Source organism: Mixophyes fleayi, chromosome 12 (genome assembly GCF_038048845.1).
Source record: "Mixophyes fleayi isolate aMixFle1 chromosome 12, aMixFle1.hap1, whole genome shotgun sequence".
Lineage (NCBI taxonomy): Eukaryota > Metazoa > Chordata > Amphibia > Anura > Limnodynastidae > Mixophyes > Mixophyes fleayi.
Genome location: NC_134413.1, coordinates 85,311,101 through 85,337,838, shown reverse-complemented (window position 1 = coordinate 85,337,838; position 26,738 = coordinate 85,311,101). Strand labels below are relative to the sequence as shown.

The window sequence follows — 26,738 nt, the reverse complement described above, 5'->3', positions numbered from 1 at the left end:
TCCACTTGTAAAAAATACCAAAAAATTCAGCCACTATAGACTGTACAATATTAATTGACATGGAGAAAGCCAGTTTGGTTTCTGTCTCTATAGGCCCCCTCCACTTGTATAAAATACTAAAAAATTCAGCCATTATAGACTGTACAATATTAATTGACATGGAGAAACACAGTTTGGGGTCACTCTGTCTCTCTAGGCCCCCCTCCACTTGTATAAAATACCCAAAAATTCAGCCATTATAGACTGTACAATATTATGAAAAATGGACAAAGCCAGTTTAGGGTCACTCTGTCTATGACACCCTACCCTTAAGGATAAATTGCCCTAACAGCAGCCTTTCAAGATGGTATGTGATATGGAAATGCCACAAGTCCCTTTCCTCTTTGGGGGTAGATTGCACCCTACACTTACATAGAAAGTTTTAAAAAGATGTTATCGGCATCATCTTCAGCTTAATCCTCACCCTCATCAGTGTGTACGTCATCATCACAGACTATCAATTCATCGCCGCTTGAATCCGCCATTAGAGAACAGTCAGTGCTTGGATGTCTTGGATGGTGAAGGCCTTCCTCGTGGAAGATGTAGTTTATTTTTATAAACATCATTTTCTCCACATTTTTGGGAAGTAACCTTCTACGGCGATCACTGACTAAGTTCCCTGCTGTGCTGAACACTCGTTCAGAGTACACACTGGAGGGTGGGCAGCTTAGGTATTGCAAAGCAAGTTTGTACATGGGTTTCCAAATGGCCTGCTTTTCTTCCCAGTAAGGAAAGGGACTGTCTGACATTTCCATATCAACTACCTCTTGAAAGTAATCCTCCACCATCCTTTGCATGTTTATACTCATATTGGATGGAGTTATGGGCAAAGTGACACATTTTTTTGAAAAATCCTTCAAACCAGCCCAGATGTTAAATTGTTCTGGTCTGCCCCCTGTGTCTTCCCTGCTTCTTTTTTGGAAATTTAATTTTTTACGAGCAACAGCTTGAGAAAGTGAAGGAGGACACGTCGTCAAGCCGAGGCCCAGTTCAGCGGCCAACTTGCTGAGCAATAGCTCCTTGCAAAAGTTCACATCTCGCTCATTTACAAGTAAAGACTCAATGTAGGTTTTAAACCTTGGATCAAGCACAGTGGCCAAAACGTACTGATCCGAGTTCAAGATCTTAATAACTCGAGGATCATTGTGAAGCGAAATAAGTACTTGATCGACAAGGCCAACATACTTTGCTGAATTGCTTGCTTTCAGCTCCTCCTTCATTTTCTCAAGCTGCTTTTCCAATAGTCTAATTAAAGGAATGACTTGGCTCAAACTAGCAGAGTCTGCACTCACCTCACATGTCACAACTTCAAATGGTTTCAGCACCTTGCACAGCACTGAAAGGATTCCCCACTGTGCAAGAGTGAAATACATCCCCCCTCCTTTCCCAATGTCATGACTTGTGCAATATGCTTGGATGGCTTTGCGCTGTTCCTCCATCCTCTGAAGCATGTACAGGGTGGAATTCCACCGAGTTACCACCTCTTGCTTAAGTTGGTGGCAGGGAAAGTTAAACTGCTCTTGGAGCTGCTGTAATCTCCTACATGCTGTGGCTGAATGCCTGAAATGGCCTGAAATTTTACAGGCCACCGAAAGCATCTCCTGCACCTCACGGTTATTTCGTAGGAAGCTCTGCACCACCAAGTTGATGGTGTGAGCAAAACAGGGAATATGTTGGAAATCACCCAGCTGTAATGCTCGCACTATATTGTTGGCGTTATCTGAAATGACATATCCTGGGGAGAGTCCGAGTGGTATAAGCCATGCATCAATCACATCTCTCAGTTTGCGTAACAAATTGTCAGCCGTATGCCTGTTAGTGAAGCCGGTGATACAAAGAGTGGCCTGCCTGTGACAAATGTTACGTAGTGGTGTACATGCTGCTGCTGTTCCTGCTGGTGAAGGTGAATGACCAACCCAGTGGGCTGTCACAGTCATATAGTCTTTGGTTTGGCCACTTCCACTTGTCCACATATCTGTGGTTAAGTGAACAGTGGGCAGAATGGCATTTTTCAGCGCAATCTCTACATTTTTACACACTTTTTGGTATAGTTGTGGAATAGCTTTACGGGAGAAATGGTGTCGCGATGGAATTCTGTAACGCGGACACAAAACCTCAATTAACTGTGAAAAACCAGCTGCGTTTATTGTGGAGATTGGACGCAGATCTAACACTAACATTGCAGCCATGGCGTCTGTGATTCGCTTGGCGACTGGGTGACTGCTGTCATATTTACTTCCCCTCGCAAATGATTGTTTCACAGTTAATTGCTGAAATGTAGGACTGCTCATTTTATTAACCTGCCTCTGGGATGACGATTCACCCCCAGCAGCAGCAACAGCAGCAGCAGGACTAACGCTTTCTTCAGAGGAATCAATAATAGTGCCGGAGTCATCCAGCCTTAAGTGGGATGCCGGGCTAACTCCGAGCGCTACTGAGGATATTGATGAGGATGGTGTGGTGGGTGTATTTTGTAGCCGTCGGTATGTCGGTGAGCGGAGGGTCTTAGCTGATGAGGGAGTGCTTGTATTCTTTTGGGAAGAACTTTTCCCAACACTTTGCCATGAACTCTCGTTAAATGGCGTAACATAGACGAGGTTCCAAGATGGTTAAGGTCCCTCCCTCGACTGACTGTGGCTTCACATACACTACAAATGGCTATACAATTGTTGTCTGGATTTGGGTAGAAATAATTCCACACATAAGTGGATTTTTTTGTTTTATGCCCAGGCATGACAATGGCCTTTTTCTTGTCACGTGCCAGAACTGCTGCCACTGGTGCAGGACTTACACAAACAACCTCATCCTCATCAACATCCTCATTAGCGCCCTCGTCGCCTACACAAATCTCCCCCTCATCCTCTTCTAATTCCAAAGTGGCATCCTCAATTTGGGTATCACCGGCTACACTCGGGCTATTAAGGCACACATCAGCAGAATGCTCACGATTAGACATCCCACTGTTGGATGGACTCTCCACAGGGATTGTTGTCATTTGTGAATCAGAGCAAATATTCTCCTGTAATGCCTCACTGTTATCTTGCAGCTCGGCTTTGACGTGTAACAGTAGTTGTGCACCAATTGTAGGCTGGGTAATTTTTTGGGATCTGCCACTAATAGCCAAAGGTGAAGGCCTCATTCTCTCTTTGCCACTGCGTGTGTAGAATGGCATGCTTGCAATTTTTTTTTTATCGTCACTTAACTTTTGCTCAGTTACACTTCTTTTTCGCTTCAATACAGTAAAAAAATTTTTTGGTTTTTGTTTTTTGCACTAATTTGAAAACACTCTGTTGTTTGACATCGCCTTGGCCAGATGACGTACTGGGAACACTAACATCAGGACTGGTGACAGAACCTGGTTGCTCATTCAGATCAAATGTGGACTGCTTTGAATCCATTCTAAACGCACACCACTGGGGAGTGCTAAAAATTATTTGGTAGATACTGCTGACAGATATGACTTTTGACAGCCAGAAATATTAATGCACAATTAGGGAGGACACCCCAAAAGCACTGAGGAGTGCTAAAAATTATTTAGTAGATACTGCTGACAGATATGACTTTTGACAGCCAGAAATATTAATGCACAATTAGGGAGGACACCCCAAAAGCACTGAGGAGTGCTAAAAATTATTTAGTAGATACTGCTGACAGATATGACTTTTGACAGCCAGAAATATTTATGCACAATTATGGGGGACACCCCAAAAGCGCTGGGGAGTGCCAAATATGAAGAAAAAATAATAAACCTCTATCCTCCTCTCTGCACTAGCGATTTTGGTTAGAGCAATTGCAAGAACAATATTGTATTCTCTGTCCCTGCTCTAATTAGCCTATGACTACACCCTGCTCTCTCCCTCTGTCAAATGGCGATGGATTGCTGTGGAGGCGTGTATTTATAAAGTTGAAGTATCGCGAGAACCGAGCCCCGAGATCCGACGACGTCACAATGACGTTCGGCCTCGATTTGGATTCGGAATGGGCGGGAGAGTACCGAGCTGCTCAGCTCGGTACTTGGATACCCAAAGTTCGGGTGGGTTCGGTTCTCGGAGAACCGGACCCGCCCATCTCTAGTTAAAACCAGCTGGACGCTTGGGTAGTCGAGAGTTACAATACTTTGTATTTGTTAATGATCAATTTTACCCACTGCCGGGATTTTATCAAAACACACTTTTAATTATGTTGTTTAAACTAGATCTAAAATAAAAATTGAGCAAATGATGTTTACTAACACAGAATGCATATTTGTATGATTTATTGTTTGTGTGTCTAGTTAGTACGCTGCTATCTGCAGAGACCATTCTGATACCTATAGGCTATAAGGATATAATGTTGGAGGAGAGCTTGAATCATATAGTAACATAAAAACATTGTGTGTAATCCTGGTGTTTTATTAACTGCTTCACACATCTTGAATGCTGCTGGTTTATTAATGATCAGCTATTATCAATCAGAACCTCCATAGGGACCAGTGATCCCCATTTTCCAACCCGTGAATGCACCCGGAGTACAGATCATACATACAGACACAAATTAATGTTGTCAGCACAGTGGGGATCAGTTATTAAATTAAAAAATGTCCAAAGGACATCACAAGATCCTCTTTTATACATGTGCCTAAATTTCCATCCCAGTGCATTGTTTACGGACAGATATGGCAGCGTTTTGGGAGGAACAGAAGTTTGCACTGGCTGGTAGAGGGTGTCGGGCAGGGTCAGGGCGCACCGCGCAGAGTGCAAAGTAGAAAGATGCTCTCTCAGCGGTTCCAGCGGCAGACCTATTAATATGCCAACTATAGGAAAAATATCAACTTTCAATTGCAAATAAATCATCAATACACTGAATAATAAAAACCGATAAAACCCTTTTTAGGCACACAATGGATAGGCTAAAGAGACAGCATCTGTATACACCAATAGAAAAAGGAAAAAGAAACCATCTAAAGCAGAAAAACGCTGCTAAGATTATTCCTATTGCGAATTAACAGAAATATAAAGATTGAGATGTTTTTGTTGGTAGTAGATCCACGGTTAACACAGACACGTGGCGTAGGCCTGTGGACACTTCATAGTCATTTAGAAACATAATGGAATACATTGGCAGGAAGGGACTAAAGAAAAAAGGACACAAGTCACAATTCTGCATTATCTTACATGTCCAGAAAGCTTATTTTTATGTTTAGCTTAATATCAGTGGGCTCCTGCATACATTATATTATATTATGCAACGCTATGCAGAGAATATTACATACGTCAGGCCATGTGCTAAGTACAGAGGCTGCGACTTTAGTAAAAGCCGGTTTTGGAGGCCAGATCAGCCCAGTGACATTCTCACCAGCCTCTTTGGACGGGTGATTTGGAGTGGGCTCAGATCTAAGCAGTGTTACCTAGTTCCTGCCCTTTGTTTCTTGCCTGGTCGCACTCTGTAAGCGGGATACCGCCGGTACTAATCAGTGCCAAACCAGGAACATCTGGGCTCCCCAGAGCACTTACAAAAACAAAGAGATTATCAAAATAAAGTCCGACGCCTGATTGAATCGACTTTAACAGCCACAAGGACCAGCGTACTGTTCATCAGCAGAGGTTCCGGGGCCGCTCAGAATGTTGAAACCAAAATGGAACGGAATCGCAACGGAACTGGAATGCTGGTACCAGAATGGTAAAACCAGAACAGAACCAGGATGCTGGAGCCGGAACGTAATCGGAATGCTGGACCCAGAACGGAACCGAAATGCTGGAGCTGGGAACACTGGATCTGGAACGGAACAGGAATGCTGAGCCGGAACGGTATGGAATGCTGGAACTGGAACAGTACCGGAATGTTGAAACCAAAATGTACAGGAATCGCAATGGAACTGGAATGCTGGACCCGGAACAGAACCACAATGCTGGAGCAAGAACGGAACCAGAATGCTGCGACTGGAACCGGAATAATTTAACCAAAATGGAAAAGAATCGCAATGGAACCAGAACTGAACCGGAATACTGGAGCTGGGACATAACCGAAATGCCGGAACGTAACTGGAACTCTGGATCGAGACCGGAACAATGAACCTGGAATGGAACTGGCATGCTGGAATCAGAATGCTGGAGGCGGGACAGAAATGAGAAACAAACGGAATCCTAATGCTGGACCCAGAAACGGAACCGAAATACAGAAGCCGGAACAGAACCGGAATGCTGCTGCCAGAACAGGACTGTAAATGTGGGGCTGGAACAGAACCGGAACATAGCGGAACAGAACTGGACTGCTGGAGAAAGAACTGAACCAGTCCGCTGGAGCCGGAACAGAACCAGACTGCTGGAACCGGAACAGAATCGGACCACTGTATTCAGAACGGACCCAGAATGCTGCAGCCGGAACAGAACTGAAATGATGGAACCAGAATTCTGGACCCGGAACAGAACCTGAATGCTGTAGCCGGAACAGAACTGAAATGATGGAACCAGAATTCTGGCCCCGGAACAGAACCTGAATGCTGTAGCCGGAACACTGGACCTGGAAAAGAACAGTGCGGAATGGTACGGAATGCTGGAACTGGAACTAGAATGCTGGAACCGGAATAGTAGAACCAGAATAGAATCGGAATTCTCGAATCAGAATGCTGGAGCCAGAACAGAACTGGACCGCTGGAGATGGAACGGACCCGAAATGCAGAAACCAGAATTCTGGACCCGGAACAGAACCTGAATGCTGTAGCCGGAACACTGGACCTGGAAAGGAACAGTACGAAACAGTAGGGAATGCTGGAACTGGAACAGATCCAGAAAGCTGGAAACGGAACATAACCAAAACGTTTGAGCCGGAATAGGAATGCTGTAGCCAGAACAGAGCCCCAATGCTGTAGCCGGTATAGGAGTGCTGGACCCGGAATGCTGTAGTCAGAAGAAAAGTGGAAAGCTGTAGCTGGAACAGAACCGGAATGCAGGAACGGAACATAACAGATGGCTTTGGCTGGAACGGTACCGGAATGCTGGAACTGAAAAGGAACAGGCATGATGGAGCCAGAACGGCATGAAATGCTGGAACTGGAACGGTAGAACCAGAAGAGAAACGTAATGCCAGAAAGCTGGACATGAACCTGGAACCCTGGACCCGGAACGTCCCAGAATGTAGTCGGAACAGAACTGGAATGCTGGATCGGAAAACATAACCAGACGGCTTTAGTTGGAATGGAACCGGAAAAGATTGGAATGCCGGAACAGAGGCGGAACAAAATCAGAATGCCGAAACGGAACTGGAATAGATCAGGAACAGAGCTGGAACGGATCCGGATTGCCATAATACTGGAACAGAGCCGGAATGCATCCAGAGAATCATAGTTCCAGAACATAACCGGAATGGAACCGTAATGCCAGACGGGACCGGAACAGACCTGGAATGCCGTCACAGAACAGAAACGGATCTGGAATGGAACCGGAATGCTGGAACGCATCCGGATCGAAACCGGAATGTCGGTGGTGGCATGAGATGTACAGCACGACAATACAAAATTAGAATTACGAGCAGCGGGAATTTTATTTGCCTAGATTCAAAAAGTCAAGCGGAAAGAATGACATCAAACAGTGTCTGCTGTGCAGGGCTAAATCTTAGCGGGAAATCATATATTCCAAAAGGAGGTGAGGGACCGTAACGCTGGAACACCTGACCAGACCCGTAACAGATACAGAATGACAGACCCGTAATGAAAAAGCTGGAGTTGCAACACAATTAGAATGCCGGAACAGAACACCTGACCAGACCCGGAATGGAACAGATCCGGAATGCCAGACCTGGAACAAAACCTTAATGTCAGAATGCCAAGACCAGGAACGGAAAAGCTGGAGCTGCAACATAGCTGCAACATAGCCGGAATTCCAGAACAAAACCGGAATACTGGAGCCGGAGTGAAAGCGGAATGCTGTAGTTGGAACCAGTATACTGTACCTGAAACGGATCTGGCGTGCTGTATCCGGAATGGAATCGGAACGCTGCACCTGAAACCGGCATAAGGAATGTTGACACCGACATGAAATCGCTATGGAACCGGAATAGTAGAACCATAACAGAATCGGAATTCTGGAATAAGAATGCTGCAACCAGGAATCTAAATGGAACTGGAATGTTGGAACTGGAAGTTCCAACATGCACTGCCTTGGTCACTCCCTTGACCTTGTTTTCTCTCATCTATGTCATCTCTCTGACTTCTCCAACTCTCCCTTTCCACTTTGTGACCACATCTACTCTCCTTCAATCTGTCCTCTTCCCCTGCTTCCCCCCTGTCTAAAACTACCCTCACTAGGCGCAATCTTGACACTGTTGACCCTACTACTTTATCTTCCTCTATTGAAACTCTACTCTCCCCTCTTCCCTCCCTGGTCTGCCCTGACCAAGCCACCTCTCTCTATAACTCTATAAGGGATTGAAAACTTCTTACCCTGACCCACAAGGTCCTCTCACAGTCTACTGCCCCTTATATCTCCAATCTCCTCTCCATCCAAACTCCCACCAGGTCCCTGCGATCGGCCAATGACCATCGCCTCTCCTCCACTCTGATCAACGCATCCTATTCCAGAATCCAAGACTTCTCCTGACCTTGGCTACTGCACTGTAATAATTTCACACACTCCATCGATTTGTTCCCCTAACCTGTGCTCCTTCAAACGGGCACGCAACACTCATCTCTTCCTCAAAGCCTACCAGCCTTCCACCTAACCCTCTCTCCATGCTCTCTCTCACCACCTCGCTGCTCCTCAGAAGAAGGGAGCGCTTGTTCCCCTCTTCTGACTCCCTTTGTGCCGGCCGTCTGTTTTCCCTCCCTTTAGGATGTAAGCTCTTATGAGCAGGGCCCTCCTGTCTCTCTACCTTCTCTTCTGCTCCAACTTCAATATATTTGCTTTGCCTGGAGCCTCTGAAGTCTTGGTACTACTTGTTTATTGTTCTGTACGGTTATTCCCTGTACTGTCCATTGTTTGTACTGTGTACGGTGCTGCGGAAACCTTGTGGCGCCTTATAAATAAAAGATAATAATAATAATAATTAAAGTCTTGTGTCATTTAGTTTAGATATTAAGTTAAGAGGGTAAGGAGAGGTTATTTAAGGTAATAGACTATCAACAATTAAGCATTTTAAAATAATGTATATTTAAAGCTAAACATTCATAAAATAATTCAGTACTGGTAATATTTACATGCTTTGAAACAATGGCAACAGTAACAACATATTGAAACAGAAATGTATTTAAAGGCATAATAGTTAAATTGTTTACACGTTTTTATTGTTAACACATCATATTCAATTTAAAAAATTGATACACCAAACAATTCACAAACAACCGACTAATGAAGCAATTGCTGTATAATATTCTATAAAAAGCTAATTACACTTATGACAGTAAAATATGACATTTTAAACAAGAGATTGATTTGCTTATTAAATTGGTTGTTTCCTATTTGATATCACTGCTTAATCACAGGTGCACCAAACAAGCATAAAGTTCCCAACGGGAAATCTGTATTTAATCTTACAAAGTGTCTTGAAATGTGTTTACTAGATGGATGAATGCAGTCAACTATATAAGTAAAACCGTCTTAACTGTCACACAAATGAGCACACTAGCCAAGGTATAGTCAAAAAGCAAATCTCCTTCTTTTCTACGCAGGTTGCTCATATATCATTCTGAAAGAAGGGGCACGCTGATTATTTTAAGTATGTTGAACACTTATGGCTTCTATGTTGGTTGAAACAGAAATATTTTTGGAATCTCGATCGGTCATCTTAAAAGTATTTGTACATTCCTCCTGTTGTTTGCTTAGTCCTAAACCTCTTACAATTTTCCAGAAGTTGTTTCTAAATTTTGTGCCAATGAAGAAGTATAAAACCGGGTTAAGACACGCATGCATGAATGCAAACGCTTCCAGTATAATCAGTGCTCTGACTACGTGTACGTTTCTGATCTTTTCCAATATAACTATAAAAAGAATGACATTATAGGGCAACTGTGTAGCAATAAAAACTGCCACTAATATGAATATTATTTTCATTGACTTTTTCTTCTGTGTACTCCTAGCAGTAATCAAAGTCTTTATGATAAAAGTATAACAAAATATCATTGCTGTTAGAGGCACTAAAAGCCCAATCGCCAACTGAAATGACTGAACAACTAGCTCAATGTGTGGTGGGTCGTACACGTCAAAGCAGCCATTTACATTCTTACTCGTCAGGTATTTAAACTGTGGAACTGCGAGGAGCAGCGAAAACATCCAGATCATGGCACACAACCCATTTATCCATTTATGTTTGTAGACTTGATATTTGTTAGGCTTAGTAACTGTAGTAATAGAAATAAATCTGTGAACAGTGATTGCGGTAAGTGTTAGCATTGACGTATATAGATTTATTCTGTACATGCCTTTTATAACCTTACACATGACCTCACCAAAGATCCAGCTATGGGCAGACTCGTACGCTAGGAATGGAAGAGTACAAAGGAACAAGAAGTCAGCCAACGCTAAGTTTACCAAAAATGTGTCTGTCAGGGTTTTCCTCTTCTCATAAAACAGAAATACAATTATAACCAGCAAATTTCCAATAAGTCCAAAAATAGAAGTGATGGAATATGTAATAGGCAGAAAGAGACTGTGGAGGTGGTGGTAGGGATCACTGGTGTTCTTATTTTCATTCTTCTCAAACAGATCCCAAAACTCTTCATAATCCATCTGGGATTGGATATAAAATAGTCAAATGGTAAACATTGTGTATACGGACAGAAAGAGGTTTACAATGTCATCGTCTGTCCATAGCTCGGGTTATTTCTCCATGATCAGTATAGTCAGTGTTGGGGTTATTGTCATTACATAGAGCAGTCTGGAGATAAAGCTTAATACAATGAGTACTCTGCCCTGAGAACGTATCGTACAAACCTGTATAATACATTGTACTAACACCATCATTTCTAGATCCCTCAGCTGAGACCTATGTTTACACTGGCACATAAGAAGTAATATAAGATAGACAGCCATGTACCATTTGCACTAAACCATTAGTTCCTCGGGGGACTCCCACCCTGGGAAATATACTAATGAGAGAATTTACCACCTTATCTGCCCTTGGACATTGGTTCTACATACTGGGTTGCATAGTCTACCAGTGTGAGGATGAATTGTTACCCATGATGATAGCAAGGGCTACCTGCTCAGAGGGTTCCTCTATTATTGGTAAAGGCTAGTAGAGGAGCAGGTCCCACATTACCAGGTGTTCCCACCATTTGACAGGCATAACAAGAAAAGCAATAATTGTCTATATCAGTCCCCTTTGGCCAATAGAAATTATAAGTTAAACGGGACCTGGTTTTCTGAACTCTTATTGGCTGCCATCAATATTTCCTGGGTACCACTGTTATCCAAGCTTCCAGCAGGTCTCTAGCTATGGTTTCCCAGTCTCATCTTCCCAATACATCTTTTCTCGATCAGACTCAGTGGGAGGCTTTCCTGCCAGACGTCTCACTTCCCTAGAGTGGGATCTGTCTGCTGATCAGTGTCTCCTAACAGTGGCTGGGTGACTGCAATGGCTTGTTCTGGGGGTGGGGTTGGTACTTTGTGTGACTCCATGTCAGTAAAACCTTTTTTATGACATCCCCCATTCATCCACCTCAAGAGATAACCCACAGTCCTTAGCCTGACGTGTGACAAATGTCACCGAGATAAAGTGCAGACTCAACATTATCTGCTAAAGTTTTAGACAATTTTGGTTCAGGTAAAGAGAGATTTAAACTTTCCCGCTTCCCATTAGACTGTACCCTTGAATCAGGACATGGAACATATGAAAAGATGGGGTTAATCTCTAGTACAATAGAGGAGGAGTTGAGTAAGATGTAATTAGATGGTCAGGAGCAACCAAAGAGAGAGGTTAGGGTTAGGGGGTTAGGGTTAGGGGTGAGGGGAGTTAGGGTTAGGGGGGAGGGTTAGGGTTAGGGGGTTAGGGGAGTTAGGGTTAGGGGTGAGCGGGGTTAGGGTTAGGGGAGTTAAATGATGAGGTTAGGGTTAGGGTTAGGGGTTAGGGTTAGGGGTGAGGGTTAGGGTTAGGGGAGTTAAAGGATGAGGTTAGGGTTAGGGGTTAGGGGTTAGGGGTTAGGGTTAGGGGTGAGGGGAGTTAAAGGATGAGGTTAGGGTTAGGGGTGAGGGGAGTTAAAGGATGAGGTTAGGGTTAGGGTTAGGGGTTAGGGTTAGGGGTGAGGGGAGTTAAAGGATGAGGTTAGGGTTAGGGTTAGGGGTGAGGGGAGTTAAAGGACAAGGTTGGTCTCTCCGACCTTTTATTGTAGCTTTCACAACCTGCTGTTGGTTTCTTGTCTGGATCCTGGAATGGCCGGACCTGTTGGAAGATGTATAGGTACATGAATGGTCAACAAGTCAGCACAGTACATAAAACAGACCATGCAGTATACATACATGTCACCTTTATAAAGGGTCAGACATTACCCTTAATTTTATGAATGAAAAAGCTGCCTGAAATTGATCTTCTCATGCCCACGTAACTCATCCCAAAATGCACCCACATGCCTATCACTTGCTCCAAAATTCTACCACATGCCACTCGCACCTTCCGCATGCCCTCCAGACACACTGATTGGGAAACACAAGTCGTTGGCACCCAGATCATCAGCACATATGTTGCTTTGGATAAAGGATTCGTGAAATTGGTATAATGTGTGCTAATTCTAAGACATAAACCATTTCATCTTCTACTACAGGGCAGATTTAGGGTTTAGAGTAACACAGCACCCGAAGGGAAATACAAAATCATATATCTCATGATTAAACCCAAAAATGGCAGAACAGAACAATATAACAAAACAGGCATGGGCTTATATAAGGAACACACAGAAAAGTACAAACACTGGAGGAATCATTTATATCTGGATGGAAAAGTCCACCTGTCAGAGTCCTGCAGTCCGACAATCTAAGAGGTATATTTACTAGCCGTCGGTTCTCTGCGCTTTGCTGTAATTTGTTTAAAACAGCAATTTTATTCATTATAAACCCAATGGGCTTTGTCTGTAATGAAATTGCCATTTTAAAAAATAACAGCAAAACGATGAGAAGGGACTAAGATTAGGAATGTTACTGAAGAAAACTGCCAGCTAAATCTTCTATCTGTTTTACATTGATGTACTTGCAATATTGTTTGTATTGATTATAAGAAATATTTTATAACATACTGCACTATGTGGCTGCCCTACACTTCTTGTTTATATTGAGAGTCATGAGTCCTATGGAGATGAGGCAGAAATAGGAGAGTATTTGAGTTGAAATAAGCAATGTAATATATAATTGTTGGTACGTAGACACTTTTTCTATAGTGTCACTGGTGGACCTGATTCGCTAAGGAAAGTAAGGCAAAAAATGAGTATATTTGCTTCTGGACAAACCATGTTACAATGCTAAGGGTGCATATTAGAGTATTATTTTGCACATAAGATAAATACTGGCTGCCTTTTCATGTAGCACAGAAATACCTGATAGGATCCCCTCCTCTTAACCAACATTGTGGAGGATTGGCCAAGTACGATCTGCTGAAAGAACTTCTTTTAGTACTTTATTCAGTGTGTGCACACGGGTGTATAGTCTGTGGTAATATTGCGCTATTGTTCTTTTTATTATTAGGTATGAACACATGGAGCTGTTTGAAGATTGTTTAAGACTCCAGATTTACAGATAAGCTGTTTGAGTTCCTCTCTATGGTTAGCATGTAATACACGTGATAGAGTACTTGTTACTGCAATAGGAGACGCCTTTAACCTTCTTCTCCTCTACATTGTTTAAGAGAATATAATATTTTCATGACTAAATGCCAAGAAGAAAATGAAGTTACCCACTGAGTCTGTCTCTCTGTCTGTGTGTGTGTTGGGAATTTAGACTGTAAGCTCCAATGGGGCAGGGACTGATGTGAGTGAGTTCTCTGTACAGCGCTGCGGAATCAGTGGCGCTATATAAATAAATGATGATGATGAAGTTACCCACTGAGTCTGTCTGTGTGGCAGCAGGAGAGAGAAGACGCTCTTTACTCCTCCTGTAATGGTGATGCTACTTCTGATATTTCAAAGCCTGAACAAAGCATAATGATTTAAAGTATATTTTATTTATATCATGAAGATGAGAATGGAAAATTCCTGCAGAGGTCTGTGGTACGATAATGTACCAAATATTCCAGGACTTTGGGCAGCGATAAAAGACAAACACATCTCTGCTTCTGTATCCCACTCTCTGCCGAAAGTTCAGAGGTTATTTGCAACTTGTTCCACTGTGTAAATAAGCCGTATTGTTTGTTTAGTGTACATGATGGAAGCGACTACATCAGTACCCTGGCAAATCTCTTCCTATTGCTTCCAATAATGAGGTGGAGTTCAGGAATCAACGCTATTAAACTTCTTGCTGGAAATTTATTGAAGCACTTGAGGCTGTACAAGAGAAGTGAACATAAACATCAATTGTCATATGAGCTCATATAGCCTAATAACTATTTATCCAAATGGCGCAAATATGAGGAGAATGCAGAGATGCAATAACACACAAGATAAGATAAAGACGAGACAGAGTGATTTGTATTGTTTTTACTGAGCTCATATCCAGGGAAGATTCTGTGTGAACTAGGGAGGTGCGGGCGGTGCCGTCGCCCAGGGCGCAAGCCCAAGGGGGGCGCAGCAGCTGCCCGCTACCTGGCCCTGTATTTACAGGCTTTTACTTTCACAGTCTGACAGGAAGTTCGGCATTTGGAATGCAAACTTGCTGAACTTCCTGTCAGTGGAATGCGTTCCACTGCGGAAGTAAGTAAAAGCGCTCTCCCTGATCCTTCCACAGAAGGGATGTTTGTTAGTGATCACTGCTCATCTGGCATTGTGCGCCACAGTCCGGTCTGACAGAAGCCGCAGCGTCTGGCACACACAGGTCACAAGGTGAAGGATTGTGGAGCTAATTCTGAACAATGTTCCTCATTACTTATACGTCGCGCTGCCACAAACTAGCTCTTATTAAACCATGGATTTCACTCAAATGTATTCACATCTTATGTCTCAGCTACTGATATCGTTTATCACATAGATGGAACCCAGGCCCAGGAGCTAAAAATGGTCCACTTTGTGCTACAGGAGGTAAAAGTGCATTTATTTCATAAGCTGTTATGGGATACCCAAAAATATTTGATATGACCGTAGAAGTGTCACCAACGGTCCAGAGCACTGCTCCCACGTTATGCCTTGTTTATGTAGATTGTAAGCTTTTGGGAACTATTCCATTAATACTGTTAGAAACTGGTATAACTGTAATATAAATTTTATCAGCTTCTTTTTATAGTAACTTGATGTAATAGACCGGCCCCAGTGTGTGTTCCTGTACTGTTATTATATGGAATGTCTGTAGAATACGTCCTATTGTAACTAGAGGATGAAAGGAGAAATATGACAAGATACAGACGCGGCTCCTAAAGTGGAGACAATAGAGGTCTGGATTACGTTTCCTAAACCTAACAAAGTATTAAATGCGTCGTCCGTGTGCGATTGTATTGTTGTGTGTGAGCTCCATGTAATGTTGTATATATGTCCTACTGGTGTTACAGCCTCAGATCTGCAGAGCGGCTCTTCTGGGAGATAGGACTCACAGTAACTGGAACATTTGTGGACCTGCTGTTCCGGGTGATGTTTCGTATAATACACGTTACTTCCAGCTAGAAAGTGACTTTTCCCTGTGCTCCGGAGCACTCGTCCCCCCTTTCTCTGTTTGATTTGTGTTGAGGTTTTGCAGGAACCTGATCTTGGCAGGGGCACATGCAGGATTGTTAGGGGGGGGGGATTGTTAGGGGGGGGGGTCCCCCCCCACCGAAAAAAAACAAAAAAAAAACACAGCGAGAGCTCATGCGCAGCAGTTCCGTTTCGGCAGCACTGTACTATACAGCACCGCCGCGGACGCTTCTTTGACAGCGCCGCGGCTGCTGTATAGTACAGTGCCAGTATGTAGACCACTTCTATAGCGGAGGGGAGGGGTTTCAGGAGACCCAGAAACCCCCCCCTGCGAGCGCCACTGCTTTTCGGTATATATTTTTGCATACTTTAAATGGTCATTAGGGCAGAGGACCAGTTGTTATATATATATATATATATATATATATATATATATGTATTTGCAAATATGTGTAACAGAATTCTTTCAGTAAAGTGCTAGCCACACCCCCACATTAGGTTGGCCACACCCACTTGACAAATGTCACTCCCACTTAGATGGGGGGCATTGGTGCCCTGTCTCCCCCACTAAAGTGTCTAGTTACGGCACTGATGTGGACATAAGCTTTGAGTCACTTAAAGGTGTCTATAAAGTCTGCAGTCTGACGGGTGGATAACACAGCAAGAGACTCCAATAGATTATCTGCTCTGGAGAAATTGGCCTGACAGACTTATATCAGAAGTTACACAGCCGCTGTCATTGCGGAGGAGTGTATGTGAGTGTTACCTGGCCGAGCACAGCAATCCTCGCCATGGAGGATCGTATGTGAGTAATATCTTGTCCTCATACAAAAGCCTGCTAACAATCTCAGACTGTCAGATTACTACCTTGTGAGACTGAATCATTTCTGCACAACTTGGGCTTACAATGTAAGTGCATATAGGAGATATAATTGTGATGTAGAATGACACATAAGTTAAATACTGACTGTTTTTTCATGTAGCACACAAATATCAACTTTAAATTTCAGTGTACAAATAAGCTATCAAGTATTTGTGTCTTACATGAAAACTTATGTGCAAAACAGAACACTCATTTGCACCCCTTCCATTGTAACATGGTTTTGTCCAGGAGACTGAAATAAGGATCCTCTTCATTTAAGATCCTTAATGAATCAGGCCCCAGGAGCTGAAGATATATCTCTAGAGGAGCAACATTGAGCGGAGAGATTAAAAATATGAGACCAAACTGGAAATCTCCTCTGGAGGGGGGCACACATTACTTGTGCAGATTTGGGTATCAGATCAGAGTTTGATATGAAAAGACTAAACTGAGGAAGATGACTTTATGGAGAAGAAGATTCTTGTGGAACATGGACCAGCTGATTATCAGTCTATCTCGTTCCGCTAACCCTTGTAAAACCTATACTCTAATGTAACTTAATTAACCTAAACCAGACCTAAATTAAACACTAACGTCCAATGCTAACTACCAATTAACTTGCCCAACTGTATAACAATACTAACCTATGTTATCCTAATGAATTAACTAATCTGTCTATACTATCCATGCTTACTTAAATTAACTATAGGCAACATCTTACTTTTCCAATCCGCAAGAAACTCGCAGCTTGATAAATTTGAGACTTAATATTGTTTAAGTGATTACACTGGAGGGACAGCAGGTGGCGCTGTTACTAAATGTGTTACTGTGTTATCACTCTGTATTATAGAGATGTACTCTGTTGTACAGGTATGATCTAGTAATGTTATATGAGTGATTACACTGGATGGACAGCAGGTGGCGCTGTTACTAAATGTGTTACTGTGTTATCACTCTGTATTATAGAGATGTACTCTGTTGTACAGGTATGATCTAGTAATGTTATATGAGTGATTACACTGGATGGACAGCAGGTGGTGCTGTTACTAAATGTGTTACTGTGTTATCACTCTGTATTATAGAGATGTACTCTGTTGTACAGGTATGATCTAGTAATGTTATATGAGTGATTACACTGGAGGGACAGCAGGTGGCGCTGTTACTAAATGTGTTACTGTGTTATCACTCTGTATTATAGAGATGTACTCTGTTGTACAGGTATGATCTAGTAATGTTATATGAGTGATTACACTGGAGGGACAGCAGGTGGCGCTGTTACTAAATGTGTTACTGTGTTATCACTCTGTATTATAGAAATGTACTCTGTTGTACAGGTATGATCTAGTAATGTTATATGAGTGATTACACTGGAGGGACAGCAGGTGGCGCTGTTACTAAATGTGTTACTGTGTTATCACTCTGTATTATAGAGATGTACTCTGTTGTACAAATATGATCTAGTAATGTTATATGAGTGATTACACTGGATGGACAGCAGGTGGTGCTGTTACTAAATGTGTTACTGTGTTATCACTCTGTATTATAGAAATGTACTCTGTTGTACAGGTATGATCTAGTAATGTTATATGAGTGATTACACTGGAAGGACAGCAGGTGGCGCTGTTACTAAATGTAATGTGTTTCTGCCTACTTGCAGTGATAAATCCACCTTTGCTTCAAGAAACTATGTCTGCTATTTCTTCTGTGGTTTTGTGAATTTTAAAGCAGGATGTAATTTTTATGTGGGCCATTTATTTTAGGAGCATTAGCTGTAAAAGAGTTTGAAGTTTCACTCTCAATTTCTCTCCGTAACCTGTAATAATGCCCACACACTAGTAAACTACCTTAAAGCCAGCCCAGTCTGACCCTAAAAGCTCTTCCACCTTCACCCTCAGGAAACAAATTTGACACAGAGGATCTCACCATCCCATCAACCAAGGCTGACATTGCAGTCATCCTCTAAGTCCAAGCCAAGAGTAAAGTGTTGGCGGCTAGAACCCCGATGAGACTCTACTCATGCTTCGGAAGTCCAACCATCAGAATCCTGCACATCCACCCCGTCCTCATCCAATGGAAAGCAGCAAAGGTCCTTTGCTCAAAGAGCCCTAAAGTGCCAATTTGACTTCTCTAAACGTAAAACTCCATTGAGTATACTCTGTTAATTCTCTTGTATTTGACTCATCTAGCCCTGTTGGATTTTATCTGCCATCGTCCTAGTCATTTATCAGTTTCAATTCTCCTGTTCTCCAAGTGATTAATCACAAACATTTGCATTTAACTTGGTTCATCAAACAGCAGAGACCTCTAAGATACTTTTGTTCAAGAACTCGATTGGACTTCCAGAGATAGAATGGTTCCTGTTCTTGTCATTCATTGGAGCTTACCGTTAGGTGTCCTGCACAACCAGCTGGCATACAAGGAGCATTTCAGGTGTCTGTGCAGCCATAGACTACTGCTCATCGATTCAAATTCAGGAAGAAGATCCACGTCTGCTAATGCATCGTAGGCACCTGCTACTCTGAGGACGGACATAAACTGTGGATAACTCACACTTCTTTGCACATTATTATACTGTAGAATGTATTGTTTGCGTATGTTAATCTTGCAAATTTGCTTACATTGCATGTAGCACTCATTTTGCCCTCCCTCACATAATCATTCCCCTGCCAGCTGGCACTAATGCCCCACACTAGTTGATATACTTCTTTTTTTATTCCTGCATAAAGATGGCCACTAATGCACAATGAACCCCTATACCTCAATCTCGCTAACTTTCTGACAAAATGTCAGCTCCAGAGGAGTCCTGTCACGGGCACTAGGAGTCTTTACCCAGGGATCACCAGGTGATAGGCTTACCAGAGCAGTATAGGTGGTAATATGGTACTCTGGTAGCAGGGTGATCACGGAACAGGAAATAGCAGATGATGAGATGCTCAGGAAAGTCTATGACTAGCAGCACTGGCAATATGGAGGTAGTAATACACGAGGAACTGTATGGACAAAGGACACGTGAAGGTAGTCAGTGGTCTGCGGTAGCAAGTTGTACCACTGCTATAGTGAGGAGGAATGTCCAACAGAAACGAGGAGGTGATGAGATTCAGCGGTCTGCGGATAGCAAGTTGTACCGCTGTCTGAGTGAAGGAATGGAATCCAAGTGGAGGTATCCGGGGAGTCAGTGGTCTGCGTTAGCAAGTTGTACCACTGCTATGTGAGAGGATACTGGAACAGGTGAAACTGTAAACAGGAGTCAGTGGTCTGCCACTAGCAAGTTGTACTACTGAATATATATGTGAGGAGGTGCACGGGGAGAGACTGCAACACAATATATACACGGGCACCTTGACTTTGATCCACAGTAATATGCACAATATAAATGTATAAATGACTGAACAACACTGCCAATATAGAAAGTCTCTTGAAGTAACCCGGCATGAGAAAACACAGTCAATGATGGCAGTAGAGTCAGCAGATAGTACACTCCAGAGGAGAACCAACACAGTCAATGATGGCAATAGACTCAGCGGATAGTACACTCCAGAGGAGAACCAACACAGTCCAGCAAGGTATGCAATACACAGCACAGTCAATGGGAAGTATGCATACCGTGGTTCAGGAGAAGGCAGTCAGACAGGAGTGCAGAGATACCTGAAGGGCAGGAGGCCAGCAGGATACAAGTCCCTGGATGGGTGAAGCAGGGGTCTAGCAGGTGCAGCGCACAGGTAGGTAGACCAGCAGGGAACACAGGAAGGTGTGGAGAGCGGATCAGCAGTAGATGGATGAGTAGCGCTGAGAAGTAACAGCAGCGGGTCTCTGCGGGAACACGGAGGTAACCAATAGCAACCAGCAGGTGCAGTAACGATGGGACACCGGAGCAGAGTTGAACTGGAACAGATGATCACGGAGAGTAGCGGGTAGCAATAGGCAGCAGACTCAAGGAAACACGGTAGAGTAGACAAGGACTGAAGACTGAAGCGCACAGAGGCAGCGGATAGGAATCAGCCAAACAGTCACGATGAAACACAGACGGGTTGCAGGTTGAAGACTGTAGTGCACGGAGGCAGCGGATAGGAATCAGCTAGCAGTCACGATGATGAAACACAGACGAGTTGCAGGTTGAAGCCTGTAGTGCACGGAGGCAGCGGATAGGAATCAGCTGGCAGTCACAATCATGAACAGGTGAGTGGATGTGGTTGAAGCCTGTAATGCACGGAGGCAGCGGATAGGCATCAGCTAACAGTCCCAATGATATATGGTAGAGTTGAAGTGATTAGAAGACTGTAGTGCACGGAGGCAGCGGATAGGAATCAGCTCACAGTCACGATGATATAGTAGATGGTAGAAGTGGTATGGGAACCACAGTAGCAGAAGTGGTTTGGAAACCACAGAGGTAGAAGTGGTTTGGAAACCACAGGAATCAGCAGGGCTGAATGAACAAGGAAACACAGGAACACCTTCAGAGACTCATGGGGAATGAGACTCCAAGATCAGGCAATGTGGTGATGACCACAGGTGCTTAATATAGGGAGGTTGCCTGATCTGCCAATTAAGTTAAAGGAACATACACTGGAGGTATAGAAAGGGCTGCGCATGCGCAGTCCCTCAGGATGGAGGACGGCCACGGTTCCTAAATGTCCGGGAAGAAGCACTCACAGTCCGGTGAGTGACAGTACCCCCCCTTTTAAAGGTGGGCACAGAACGCCTGGAACCGGGCTTGTCCGGATTTTTGGAATAAAACTTCTTCAGAAGGGCAGGAGCATTAAGATCTTCAGCTTTGATCCATGAACGCTCTTCAGGACCAAAGCCCTTCCAATGAACGAGGAAACGGAGGACTCCTCGCGAAATTTTTGCATCCAATACCTCAGTAATCTCGAAATCCTCCTCCTGATGAACTTGAACTGGCTGCGGTGCTGAGGGAGGAGTCGAGAAACGGTTGATGATGAGAGGTTTGAGCAAGGACACATGGAAGGCATTGGAAATCCGAAGATTCTTAGGAAGAAGAAGTTTAACACATACTGGATTGATAACTTGAATGATCCTATATGGACCAATAAAACGAGGGGCGAATTTCATAGATGGAACCTTCAAACGAATATTTTTGGTAGATAACCAAACCCGATCTCCAATTTTTAGTGGTGGAATAGCCCGCCTCTTCTTATCTGCGAAAGACTTATATTTATTAGATGTCTTCCTTAAACAGGTTTTGACCTGAGACCAGATATTTTTGAAGGTTTGACAAGCAGTCTCCACAGCAGGAACTTGGGTGGGCGGGAGGGCAGGAAATTCCGGAAAAGACGGATGGTGACCGTAGACCACAAAGAATGGAGTTTTGGATGATGACTCATGGTACATGTTGTTATGGGCGAATTCAGCCCAAGGGAGCAATTCTACCCAGTTGTCTTGGTTGGCTGAAGAGAACATCCTAATAAAAGTTTCAAGATCTTGATTGACTCGTTCCGTTTGTCCGTTAGATTGCGGATGGTAAGACGATGAGAGTGCTAATCGTATGCCCAAGGTTTTACAAAGGGCCCGCCAGAATCTGGAAACGAATTGTACTCCTCTATCCGACACAATCTCAGACGGACATCCATGGATGCGGAAGATTTCTTTAATGAAATGTTCAGCCAGAGTAGACGAGGAAGGTAAACCGGACAGAGGGACGAAATGGGCCATCTTCGAAAATCTGTCTACCACTACCCAAATAGTATTGTGATTCTTACTTGGTGGCAAATCAGTAACGAAATCCATACTAATATGGGTCCAAGGCTTGGACGGAATGGGTAGTGGTCGCAGCAACCCTGCTGGAGTTCTGCGGGAGGATTTGAACTGAGAACATAAATCACAGGAAGCAATAAACTCTTTGACGTCTCTCCTCATTGAAGGCCACCAGTAACTACGAGAGAGAATCTCAAAGGTCTTGTGTTCACCGGCGTGTCCAGAAAAACGAGAGGCATGGAACCACGAAAGGATTTTCCTCCTCAGAGTAGGAGGCACAAGGGTCTTCCCAAATGGTAGCATTTTGGTGGATGAAGCAGCCAGAGAAATACATTTGGGGTCTAGAATAGCATGGTTGGGAACCTCTTCTACATCAGAGGACGTCACAAAAGCTCGAGATAGAGCGTCAGCTTTCTTGTTCTTAGCGGCTGGTTTGAAGGTTATAATTAATTCAAAACGGGAAAAGAAAAGAGACCATCTTGCTTGACGAGGGTTCAAGCATTGAGCAGATTGCAAATATGACAAGTTCTTATGATCCGTGAAGATCGTCACCGGATGGCGAGCTCCTTCCAACAAGTATCTCCATTCCTCTAATGCAGCTTTGATGGCCAGCAACTCCTTGTCCCCGATAGTATAATTTTTCTCTGCGGGCAGAAGACCCCGAGAGTAGAAGGCACAAGGATGTAATTTTTGTTGCTCCGAGCGTTGGGAGAGAATAGCTCCTAAGCCCACATTAGAGGCATCTACTTCTAGGAAGAAGGGGAGTGTCACATCAGGTTGTCGCAGAATGGGAGCAGACGAGAAGGACTCTTTGAGGATTTGAAAGGCTTGGAGAGCCTCAGATGACCATTGCTTAGTATTAGCCCCTTTCCGAGTTAAGGCCACAATGGGAGATGCAATGGATGAGAAGTCTTGAATGAAGCGTCTATAGTAATTGGCAAAACCTAAAAAACGCTGGATGGCACGAAGAGTAGTTGGCTGAGGCCAATGTAGTACAGCATTTACTTTGTCTGGATCCATCTTCAGGCCAACTCCGGAAACTATATACCCCAAGAATGGAATCTGGGGTAACTCGAATGAACATTTTTCCAATTTACAGAACAATGAGTTTTTCCGTAGTCTGGAGAGGACCTCTGCCACATGTTGGTGATGAGAAGGCAGGTCCTGTGAGAAGATCAATATGTCGTCCAGGTAGACAACGACACATACATATAATAAGTCCCGAAAGATCTCATTGATGAAACCCTGGAAAACCGCGGGGGCATTACACAGCCCAAAGGGCATTACTAAATATTCGTAATGCCCATCTCTGGTGTTAAACGCGGTCTTCCATTCGTCACCGGAACGGATTCTAATTAAATTGTAGGCACCACGAAGATCCAACTTAGTAAATATCCGAGCTCCCTTGATGCGATCAAATAGCTCAGTGATCAGCGGAATGGGATACCGATTCTTGATAGTAATGGCGTTGAGTCCACGAAAATCTATACAAGGGCGTAATGATCCATCCTTCTTTTTGACGAAGAAGAACCCAGCTCCAGCGGGAGAGGTGGAAGGTCGAATGAACCCACGCTGGAGATTCTCCTGTATGTACTCAGATGTGGCTTGAGTTTCAGGTAACGAGAGAGGATAGACCCGACCCCTGGGAGGAGTCTTGCCAGGTAGAAGGTCGATCGGACAATCCCAAGAACGATGAGGAGGAAGACGTTCAGACTGAGCTTTATCAAACACATCGGCAAATGAAGCATACTGAGGAGGGAGTCCCGGGGAGGACGATGAGATGGAAGATTGCTGTACTTTAAGAGGAATAACTTGAGAGAGACAACGATGGTGACATTCAGGCCCCCAAGACGTAACTTGAGGGGTGCGCCAGTCAATCTGGGGAGAGTGACATTGAAGCCATGGAAGGCCTAAGACAATCGGACTTGTCGTAACAGGAAGAATTAAAAACGAAATTTCTTCATGGTGTAGTACACCAATCTGAAGGGTTACTGGAGACGTACTCTGGGTGATGAGACCATTGATGAGACGTGATCCATCTATAGCCGTCACAGTAATGGGTGTTTTTAAAGTGATCACTGGTAGGGACCATTGATTCACTAGTGATTTAGAAATGAAATTTCCTGCTGCTCCGGAATCAATCAATGCCTGTGACTCAAAGGATTTGGTAGCAAAGGAAATCGTAACATCGAAAGCGCAGACTTTAGATTTCATAGACAATGGAGAGGACTCCAGGGACCCTAACTTCACCTCTCCAGAACTAGTTAGGGCCTGGCATTTCCCGATTTCTTAGGGCAAGAACTGAGCATATGTGTGGAATCAGCACAATAGATACAGAGTCTATTCTTTACTCTTCGTTTCCTCTCTTCTAAAGATAATTTGGAACGTCCTATCTCCATGGGAATCACAGAAGGTGAAACTGGACGAAATTGAGGGTTTAAACGAAGAGGTGCTTTAGCAGAAGTTGTTTTCTCAGATTCTCTTTCACGAAATCTCATGTCTACACGATGGCAAAGAGAGATCAAATCTTCTAGTGACGAAGGAAGCTCTTGGGTAGTCAGTGCATCTTTAATTTTATCGGAGAGCCCCTGCCAGAAGGCGGCAACTAATGCTTCAGTGTTCCACTGAAGTTCAGAGGCTAAGATCCTAAATTGAATGACATACTGTCCTACTGTATGGGAGCCTTGTCGCAAACGAAGAATGCTGGAAGCAGCGGAGGTCACACGACCTGGTTCATCGAACACACTTCGGAACGTGGAAATGAATTTGGCACTATCTTGTAGAATTGGATCGTTTCTTTCCCACAGAGGGGAGGCCCAAGCCAGGGCTTGTCCAGAAAACAATGAGATAAGATAGGCCACTCTGGAACGATGGGTAGAAAAATTTTGAGGTTGGAGTTCAAAATGGACTGAACATTGGTTAAGGAAACCTCTACAAGTTTTGGGGTCCCCGTCATATTTTGACGGAGTAGGCAGGTGAAGCGTAGGAGCTGTAGACACCTGGGATGGCACTGGGGAAACGGAGGAAAGCACAGGAGCTTCAATACTAGCTGTAACAGTCTGTCCAGATGTTCCTTGGGAGGTTAACGATTGGTAACATTGAAGTAACAGCTGTTGGCGAGCATCCTGTTGCTCCACACGGCTGACCAGATGCTGCAGCATCTCTTTAGCAGTAGGTTCCGTATCTGGGTCTGTCATGGCCTGATCTTACTGTCACGGGCACTAGGAGTCTTTACCCAGGGATCACCAGGTGATAGGCTTACCAGAGCAGTATAGGTGGTAATATGGTACTCTGGTAGCAGGGTGATCACGGAACAGGAAATAGCAGATGATGAGATGCTCAGGAAAGTCTATGACTAGCAGCACTGGCAATATGGAGGTAGTAATACACGAGGAACTGTATGGACAAAGGACACGTGAAGGTAGTCAGTGGTCTGCGGTAGCAAGTTGTACCACTGCTATAGTGAGGAGGAATGTCCAACAGAAACGAGGAGGTGATGAGATTCAGCGGTCTGCGGATAGCAAGTTGTACCGCTGTCTGAGTGAAGGAATGGAATCCAAGTGGAGGTATCCGGGGAGTCAGTGGTCTGCGTTAGCAAGTTGTACCACTGCTATGTGAGAGGATACTGGAACAGGTGAAACTGTAAACAGGAGTCAGTGGTCTGCCACTAGCAAGTTGTACTACTGAATATATATGTGAGGAGGTGCACGGGGAGAGACTGCAACACAATATATACACGGGCACCTTGACTTTGATCCACAGTAATATGCACAATATAAATGTATAAATGACTGAACAACACTGCCAATATAGAAAGTCTCTTGAAGTAACCCGGCATGAGATAACACAGTCAATGATGGCAGTAGAGTCAGCAGATAGTACACTCCAGAGGAGAACCAACACAGTCAATGATGGCAATAGACTCAGCGGATAGTACACTCCAGAGGAGAACCAACACAGTCCAGCAAGGTATGCAATACACAGCACAGTCAATGGGAAGTATGCATACCGTGGTTCAGGAGAAGGCAGTCAGACAGGAGTGCAGAGATACCTGAAGGGCAGGAGGCCAGCAGGATACAAGTCCCTGGATGGGTGAAGCAGGGGTCTAGCAGGTGCAGCGCACAGGTAGGTAGACCAGCAGGGAACACAGGAAGGTGTGGAGAGCGGATCAGCAGTAGATGGATGAGTAGCGCTGAGAAGTAACAGCAGCGGGTCTCTGCGGGAACACGGAGGTAACCAATAGCAACCAGCAGGTGCAGTAACGATGGGACACCGGAGCAGAGTTGAACTGGAACAGATGATCACGGAGAGTAGCGGGTAGCAATAGGCAGCAGACTCAAGGAAACACGGTAGAGTAGACAAGGACTGAAGACTGAAGCGCACAGAGGCAGCGGATAGGAATCAGCCAAACAGTCA

The 26,738-nt window shown here is 44.0% G+C and overlaps 1 protein-coding gene across 2 annotated transcripts in view; it reads right to left on the bottom strand.

Moving 5' to 3' along the window:
• Nucleotides 1–9,260: 9,260 nt before the first annotated feature.
• LOC142109136 (C-X-C chemokine receptor type 6-like) overlaps nt 9,261–26,738 on the bottom strand; it is a 34,129-nt gene continuing 16,651 nt past the window's right edge. Inside the window, exons 1-3 of one of the 2 annotated variants that reach the window (XM_075193197.1) lie at nt 18,995–19,018; nt 12,326–12,387; nt 9,261–10,736 (exon numbers count right to left, since the gene is read on the bottom strand). In XM_075193197.1, coding sequence (XP_075049298.1) covers nt 9,723–10,736 — 1,014 coding nt within the window. In that variant the 5' untranslated portion in view covers nt 12,326–12,387; nt 18,995–19,018 and the 3' untranslated portion in view covers nt 9,261–9,722. Of the gene's footprint in view, nt 10,737–12,325; nt 12,388–18,994; nt 19,019–26,738 lie in introns of those variants that run through there. The other variant, XM_075193196.1, reaches the window with a different exon arrangement.